Genomic DNA, 8,526 nt, shown 5'->3' with positions numbered 1-8,526 from the left:
AATGATTAGAAAAATGCAAATCAAAATCACAGTGAGATACCATCTCATTATGGCTATTATTAAAAAATAAATGTTGGAGAGGTTGCAGAGAAAACACAAGGCTTATACACTGCTGGTGGGAACATAAATTAGTTCAGTCATTGAGGAAAGCAGTTTGGCAATTTCTCAAGAAACTTAAAGCAGAGATACCATTCGTCCCAGCAATCCCGTTATTAGGCATATACCCAAAGGAGTATAAATTGTTCTACCATAAAGACGTACGCACATAAATGTTCACTGCAGCAGTATCCATCACAGCAAAGACATGGAATCAACCTAAATGCCCACCAACAGTAGACTGTATAAAGAAAATGTGGTACATATACACCATGGAATACTACACAGACAAAAAAAGACAAGATCACGTCTTTTGCAGCATCGTGGATGGAGCTGGGGGCCATTATCCTAGGCAAACTAACACAGGAGCAGAAAATGAAATACTACATGTTCTCACTTTTATAAACATTGAGTACACATGGACACACAAAAAAGGGAATAATAGACACTGGGCCCTACTTGAGGGTGGAGGTTGGGAAGAGGGAGAGGATCAAAACACTGCCTATCAGATACCATACTTATTACCCGGGTGATGAAATAAATTTGCATGCCAAATCCCCATGACACACAATTTACCTATATAACAAACCTGCGCATGTACCCTTGAACCTAAAACAAAGGTTAAAATAATTAAAAATAAATAAAATATAAAATCTTACTTGGTATTCTCAAAAAATAAAAACCAAAATCTGTCTTTTCAGGGGAAGAAAAGTAGGAAAGCTTTATCTCATTTTCCTAGTGGCTTCATAATGCAGGGACCTGCCCCCAGGAAACAGGGTACAGTAGAGGAAACACACAGGGGTGTTTAGAGTTTGGGGGAAGGCAGGTGAGCTCTGGGCACTGACCCGTCACCAGCTATTTTTCAAGGAGTCTGAGTGGTGTTAACCTGCAGTCTACCCCGTGAGATTGCTCAGAGTGTAGGAGGATATGGTTTACTGGCTCCAGAAAGCAGCTATTATAACTAAGGAGGAAATGAAGCTTGACTGGCTAGAACAGAAGCAACAATGGAGGCCCATGGAGGGATTTTCCAGGCCCCTATTCCTGATCTCTAAAGTGGCGCTGCTTCCCTTATTCTGCAGTCTTGCTTTGAGACCAGACAATTCTGTACTCTGTCTGTGCCTCCTTCCTTCTCAGCAGCCCTGCCTCTGCCACCTGCCCCAGAAGGGCTCTGGGTCCTCTCATCTCAGGACAGACAAAGGTTTTTGTAATTATCTTCTTGGGTAACCTCCCTGTAAGGAATAGGAGAGGTTATCTGGTCCTGGTCTTTTGGGAGAGCATTGAGAGGAAAAAGTTAAACCAGTGGGCAGCCCAGGCTGCATACATCCTGGGAATATTGCGATTATTCTCTCCAGTAATCTAGGGAAATCTACTGGTTGTTCCGCAGAAAAAGAATTAAGAGAGAACAGGAGACCTGTTGTCTAAGCCTAAGGCAGGATGAGGTTTACCTAGTAACTGATGACGCTAGGCTGAGGCACTCAGCGATTTGTCTCTGCATCTGTCCCCGCCTACCTAGCCAATCTGTCCCTGTTTGGAACACTGGACTCCCGTGAGCTGGAAGGAACAGGTTTAATATCTTGGGGCTGGGTATCCCCATTTCACTCATTTGGGGGGATCAAGGGACCCGGGCAATATAGTATTCTGCTCAGTGTCTGGAGATCATCTACCCAGGCTGGAGCTTCTGGGACAGGTGAGGACCCACGGACCCTGGAAGAGCTGGTCCAGGGGATTGAACTCCCGGCATCTCTACAGAGCAGAGCATGATCATATTCCTGCCGCTGCTGCTGGGGCTCAGCCTGGGCTGCACAAGAGCAGGTAAGGACACTTCTTCCGGGGACTCTCCCTTCCCCTGCTCCTGTTTCAGGATAAGGGTGTTCCGTTTTGTAATTGCATATGACCCCCTGGATAGTTTGTCTCCCTGGTATGTATTCCTATAGCACTTTGTACTTTATCTTTGTAGCAATTTTAATGTAATTAATCTGTATAATTATCTGTGCAGTGTATATTCCCTGCTGGAATATAGGCAAGGACATTGTTCATCTTATCTATTGCTGCATCCCCAGCTCCTAGCCCAGTGCCTGCATGCAGCAAGTGCTTTGCAAATATGTGCAAACTGAATATTTAATATCTCCAGCACAGTACAAGGCTGACTCTTTCTCTTGACCCTTATTCTCTCTCAATAATTTGCCATAGTGAAGGTCTGTGTTCTGGGCAGATTGTCATGTTTAAATATGCAAATAATCTCGGGGGGCCACTCCTATCCCTGTGCTTAGTCTTGCATAAAGAGGAGACTGGATCTAAAAACTTATCTACTATTTCTATCAACTCCCTCAAATCAGGCTTTCAGAAACTTCAGGGTATGAGCTTGGTCAGTAGACGGTCCCTGAGCAGGAAATCTGTGCCAGACTAACTGGATGTCACCAAGGCTTAGGTTCTCAGCTGAATATAAGAAAAATCAACTTTTTTTCTTCTATATGCTCACACTCAACACTTCTTTGACCAATTGTGTGGGTTTTTTTTTTTTTTTTTTTTTAACTCATAGCAACCAATTATCCTACATTAGCTGGATATCCTATAATTCAATTCCATTGTGACATTAACTGGAGTTAACATAGACTCCAAAGGTTAAAGACTCAGTCCCATAAGGCCGCCTCCATTTCAGACACCAATCACAAGTAGTAGCTTCCCGAGTTACCTACATCTTCTGTCCAACTTGGCTACAAATCAGAGGTTCCCATGACCCCCTCCTTGGGGTTGATAATTTGCTAAAGTGGCTTATGGAACTCAGGAAAAGTTTACTTACTATTGTAGACTTTTATAAGGGATATTTTATTTTAATTGATAATGATTATACATATTCCTGGGGTGGATAATGGTATTTTAGTACATGTAATGTACAGTGATAAGATCAGAGTAATTAGCATATCCATCATCTCATTTATCATTTCTTTGTGTTGGAAACATTCAATATCCTTCTTCTAGTGATTTGAAATGATATAATGTATTATTGTTAATGATAGTCATCCCACAGTGGTATAGAACACTAGATTGTAATTTTGCATCCTTTAACAAAGGATATTTTAAAGCATACAAATGAACAACCAGATGAAGAAATACCAGGTGTGGAAGGGTCCCAATCACAGGAGCTCTGTCCCAACAGAATTGGGGTACTTCACCTCCTGGCACGTGGATGTGTTTACCAACTGAGAAGTTCTCTGAACTCCACAGTTCCGGGATTTTTATGGAGGCTTCATCACATAAGCATGACTGATTATTAACTCAATCCAGCCCCTTCCCCTTCAGGGAGGATGGGGGAAGGGACTAAAAGTTCCAGGCTTCTAATCATGGCTTGGTCTTTCTGGTGACCAGCCCCTCCTCTAGGAGCCCACCAAGAGTTACCCCATTAGAACAAAAGACACTCCTGTTATCTAGGAAATTCTAAGCGATTAGGCACTCTATCTCAGGAATCAGGGTCAAAGACAAAATATTAGAACAAAAACAAAAGTGCACCTACCATCCCTATCACTCAGGAAATTACAAGGGTTTTAAGAGCTCAGTGCAGAGCTCCTAAATATATGTCTATATGTTATGTATATTTATTATTTATGTATATTTATTATTTATTTATTGTCAGGCCAATAGAAGACATTGACCTGCTCTCCCTTCCCTGGCTCCTCTAGGTGGCTTTGTGGCCCATGTGGAAAGCACCTGTCTACTGGATGATGATGGGACTGCAAAGGATTTCACATACTGTATCTCCTTCAACAAGGATCTGCTGACCTGCTGGGATCCAGAGGAGAACAAGATGGTCCCTTGTGAATTTGGGGTGCTGAATCCCGTGGCCAATGGCATCTCACATTACCTCAACCAACAGGACACCCTGATGCAGCGCTTGCGCAATGGGCTTCAGAATTGTACCACACACACCCAGCCCTTCTGGGGATCACTGACCCACAGGACACGTGAGCAAAGAGGGATGCAGAGGGGCTACCAGGAAGTGCAGTTAGGAGGGCAGGCCAGGGAGGATCCCACAGTGGCCCAGGGGTTTGAGATTTGAGCAGCAAAGAAGAGAAAATGTGTGGATCTGAAATGTAGAAAGAGGGAGGATTGAACCTCAAGGGGAACAAGGTGGCTGACCTGAGTGGAACAGGAGTAGAGAAGGGGAGGTGAGGTTTGAACCGCGAGGAATCATGAGGGAAGCTTATGCAGAGGCTGGGGTATCTCAGGATGGGTACCCAAGATGTTCATGCCTTCTTATCCCAGATTTTGGTGTTCTAGATCTGAGGTGGGCCTAGGCATGGGAATATTCCGAATCCTAGGGGATCCTGACACATGTTTTTTCTCACACTTAAACTCTTGCATTGACAATGGCTTGAAGTTTGTAAAAGTAAACTTGAAGCTCTCCACAGTACAGAATAGTGTGTTTCAAGGGTGGTTTCTGAACCACCTTTCTCAGAATTGCCTGGAGGAGGTGCTTGTTAAATATGCAAGCCCCTTGGTACCACTCATAATTTCTTGGATTTTTATTTAAGATTGTGTTTGAAAAATGTCAAGATAGAGGCAAGCAAGAGGGTCACCTAGGAGAGTAAATCAGTAAAATATGGCAGTATTAGCAATCTCATTAATTTGACTACATTCATTCCAAATTTAAGAGTGAATCTTAAGTTAGGCTTGTTTCCTTAAACTATGTGAGGAGAAAAGGCTTTAACTAGCAAATTAATGTATTAAACAAGATTTGGAGAAAAATTCCTTTTCCACCTTAAAAAAACCCAATGTACAACTCTGGATTACTCTTAGCTTACTTATTTCAAATACTTTCCAGCTTACGTACTTGAAGTATAATACAATGACTTCCAGAACAGCTTGCAGTTCAGATCTGGTTTTTACTAATTGTAATCAAACATAACTCTGGAGGAGGAAAGAAAGAAAGGGGCAATGAAGGAATGCGAGAGAAGAAAGAGGAATGCAGGAATATATTCTAACGATTCCCTTTCAAGGGGCAGCATGGCAGGGGGGCTGGGGTGGGAAGTGGGTTGCGAAATCTATGAAGAGTTGCGATAGAAAAAGAAACCAGGTTGGAGAAGAGGCCAGAATGTCACCCTCCTTCCTAAAGATGTTTTTTCTCCTATGCAGGGCCACCATCTGTGCAAGTAGCCCAAACCACTCCTTTTAACACGAGGGAGCCTGTGATGCTGGCCTGCTATGTGTGGGGCTTCTATCCAGCAGATGTGACCATCACGTGGATGAAGAACGGGAATCTTGTCATCCCTCACAGCAGTGGCCAGAAGACTGCCCAGCCCAATGGAGACTGGACGTACCAGACCCTCTCCTATTTAGCCTTAACCCCCTCTTACGGGGACACCTACACCTGTGTGGTGGAGCACATTGGGGCTCCTGAGCCCATCCTTCGGGACTGGAGTAAGTGTATGGCAGATGGATGGAATTAGGGTCAATGCAGAGAAAATGAGATGTGGATCGATACATGGTACATAGTAGACAGCAAGGTGCTAAAAATGGGCATTGAGTCTGGAGGAACTTATGGGGGGCTTAGGACCAGAATTGGGAAATGGGATAAAGAAATGGAAATATTTAGGTTGGTGAAAAGGATTTGCAGTTTTTGCCATTACTTTTAGTGGCAAAAAACGCAATTACTTTTGCACCAATTTCATATTTCTATTTAGACTGTGCTATTGTTGCTCTGGTGGTATGGTTGATGTTGCTGCATCTATATTTGAGGGCGGGAGGGGAGCGTACTTGCTTTGAAATGAGAATGTAAATTTGGCAATCGTATTTTCAGAACCCCAAATTGTAATACACTATTCTAGCCTCCTTAGATTTCAACTATTCTGGTGCCAGAAGCAGATGGGAGCTGAAGGAATGATGAAGGTTGAAGAAGGGGGACATTTCTTGGTGTGGGGCAGTACTACATTTGGCCTGCTCTACCAAGCATAGGGGAGTAGTCAAGCCACGGCTGGCAGACCATTTGGCGTGCATGCTCAGGGGCTAATGGATAAAGAATTAATTACAGTTCAAACACTGTCAGGAGTAGTTAAAGGTATTGTGAGAAGTTGCACACAGCTTTGGGTATTCTTGGAAAAGAAAGAGAACGAAATGAGGAAGAGGAAGGGTGTCTACAAAAGCCAGAGAACAGAATCTCAGATCAGCTGCTGTAACCAGGTTTTCCCCTTGTGGGAAGTGCTGTTTCCTGCTGGGCAGTTGGGAAGGGAATGGAGAACAGAGAAGACAGTGGAAATCACATGCTCACTTGAACTTTCCTGGGGAACATCTCCTCACAGGGTGTACAAGAACCTCCCTTTGGTAATAGAGTGTTCATTTTATCATGGGAAAAGAATCTGAGTGGGACATGATTCAGAACAGGACCAGCCCAAGGAAGTGCAGGGGCTGTGGAGTGGGGTGGAGACAAGCTCCATGGGAGATCTAGATGTAGAAGGTACACAAGTAGTAGGATAACTCACAGGATGGATCCACTGGAGGTTAAGACACGTGGTAAGACAGTGTAACAGGAAGCTGCTCAGTTGGAGAAAGTAAGGAAGCAAACATTGTCATCGTGGGGGCAATGGAGAGGACAGTGAGGAGCCCTTTATCCTGATAAGAGTGCCTTTTGGGTAAAGAAAGGAAAGAGGATGCCTTGAGAGGCGCCACTGTATTAGAGAGGACCTGGAAGCCAGGATACTAATTCTGGGGAGATGGGTTCCCCAGGCTTACTCTAGGAGTAGAGGCCCATGGGACGAGGGTTTGATTTGAGAAAGATCATTTTCTTGGGAGTGGGTGGTGCGAGCTAGACCCTTGGAGCTGGGATAAAGGACCTTTTAACCCACTGAGAGGTGGCTGCAATAAATGGAATTGCCCTGGGGGTGAGCAACAGAAATTGGTTGAAGTAAGTTTCTATTTTTTGCAGCACCTGGGCTGTCCCCCATGCAGACCCTGAAGGTTTCTGTGTCTGCAGTGACTCTGGGCCTGGGCCTCATCATCTTCTCTCTTGGTTTGATCAGCTGGCGGAGAGCTGGCTCCTCTAGTGAGTGACTCCCTGAACTCCCATCCCCACTCTTGGTCCCAGTCTCTGCTTACTTCCTGTTTGTGATTGACTCTTTCCTTCCTACCCCCTTTGCTATGAATAATGCTAGATACTTTCATCCACAAAGACTGGTGTAATCAAGTATCTTCCTCTCTTAGGTTACACTCCTCTTCCTGGGTCCAATTATCCAGAAGGTAACATCTCTGTTGGTCTACTTCCCTACTTGTCCTTTGGTTGGGGTACAGGTTAGAGGGTCAGTGTTGGGTTCAACTAATCTTGCTTATTATATGGGTGAGCTTCCATGAGGATCTAGCCAAGGGCATGATTTAAGCTGCCATTGCTAGGATTAAGAGCAGGAAGGAGCATCCTTCTCTTCTACTAAGTGGGGTGTCTGCAGACAGGAGGATGAAGGTGTTTCCTTTGTACTAGTTGTTGGTGCCCTGGAGTTCTCAATATCACTGTATTAAGGCATGGGATAGTTACAGTGGCAAATGATGGGGGCAAGTTGGGTTCAAGCCTCATTATCTCCCTTTTATTTATTCTGTAGGACGGCACATTTCCTAGAGGCAGAATCCTACAACTTCCACTCCAAGTGAGAAGGAGATTCAGACTCAATGATGCTACCATGCCTCTCCAACATCTTCAACACTCTGACATTATCTTGGATCCTATGGTTTCTCCATCCAATTATTTGAATTTCCCAGTCTCCCCTATGTAAAACTTAGCAACTTGGGGGACCTCATTCCTGGGACTATGCTATAACCAAATTATCGTCCAAGGCTATATTTCTGGGATGGATATAATCTGAGGAAGGGAGTTAAAGACCCTCCTGGGGCCCTCAGTGTGCCATAGAGGACAGCAAGTCACTGGTGATTGTTTCGGAGAAATAAACTTTAGTGGAAATAATGTTTTTCCATGTCTTCTTCCTGGGGGCCTGGGGAAGGAATATGGGCAAAGCAGGGGCTGAGGTTAATTCTCTTCTACTTGAGTGGGGGAGAAGCAGTGCCTTCTTCCATTTTCCCACTTAGACATGACAGAATTTGGGGCCGTTTTCTGATTAATAATTCATAAGGAGAAATTAAACTGTGGTGGGATGGAGTCATGGAGTATGGGCAAGGAAGGGGATTAACAGCTTACTCACCCCATACAGGATCTTATAAGGATTAAATGAGTTCATACTTGTAAATGGCTAAGAACACTGCCAGACACACAGCCAGCCTGCAATAGTGATGTTAGCTATTTTCAGTTATTCAACTTTCTGGCCAGGCATTGTACCAGGTACTTTGATCCTCATCACAACCGTAAGGCAGACCCCTCAGACCCCTCAGGATTCAGGGAACAGAGCCTAACTCTGGATTGAGTTCTAGACAGTTATTTCTTCCATACCCTGAATGCAG

General features: G+C 44.2%; 1 protein-coding gene across 3 annotated transcripts; it reads left to right on the top strand.

Moving 5' to 3' along the window:
- Positions 1 to 874: 874 nt before the first annotated feature.
- Positions 875 to 8,035, top strand: LOC101016766 (HLA class II histocompatibility antigen, DM beta chain). Of its 3 annotated transcripts, XM_003897424.5 has the most exons (6): positions 889 to 1,908; positions 3,774 to 4,055; positions 5,227 to 5,511; positions 7,013 to 7,129; positions 7,288 to 7,323; positions 7,677 to 8,035. In XM_003897424.5, exons 1-6 carry the CDS (start codon positions 1,854 to 1,856, stop codon positions 7,691 to 7,693), a joined length of 792 nt encoding a protein of 263 aa, XP_003897473.2. In that variant the 5' UTR covers positions 889 to 1,853; the 3' UTR covers positions 7,694 to 8,035. The 3 variants fall into 3 exon arrangements, with proteins under 3 accessions (XP_021792415.2, XP_003897473.2, XP_009203150.2); XM_009204886.4 differs by lacking the exon at positions 7,288 to 7,323; XM_021936723.2 differs by lacking the exons at positions 7,013 to 7,129; positions 7,288 to 7,323 and having other exon boundaries at positions 875 to 1,908.
- The last annotated feature ends 491 nt before the right edge of the window (positions 8,036 to 8,526 follow it).

The sequence above is a fragment of the Papio anubis genome, chromosome 6 (assembly GCF_008728515.1).
Source record: "Papio anubis isolate 15944 chromosome 6, Panubis1.0, whole genome shotgun sequence".
NCBI lineage: Eukaryota > Metazoa > Chordata > Mammalia > Primates > Cercopithecidae > Papio > Papio anubis.
This window is presented reverse-complemented; position numbering and strand designations above follow the sequence as displayed.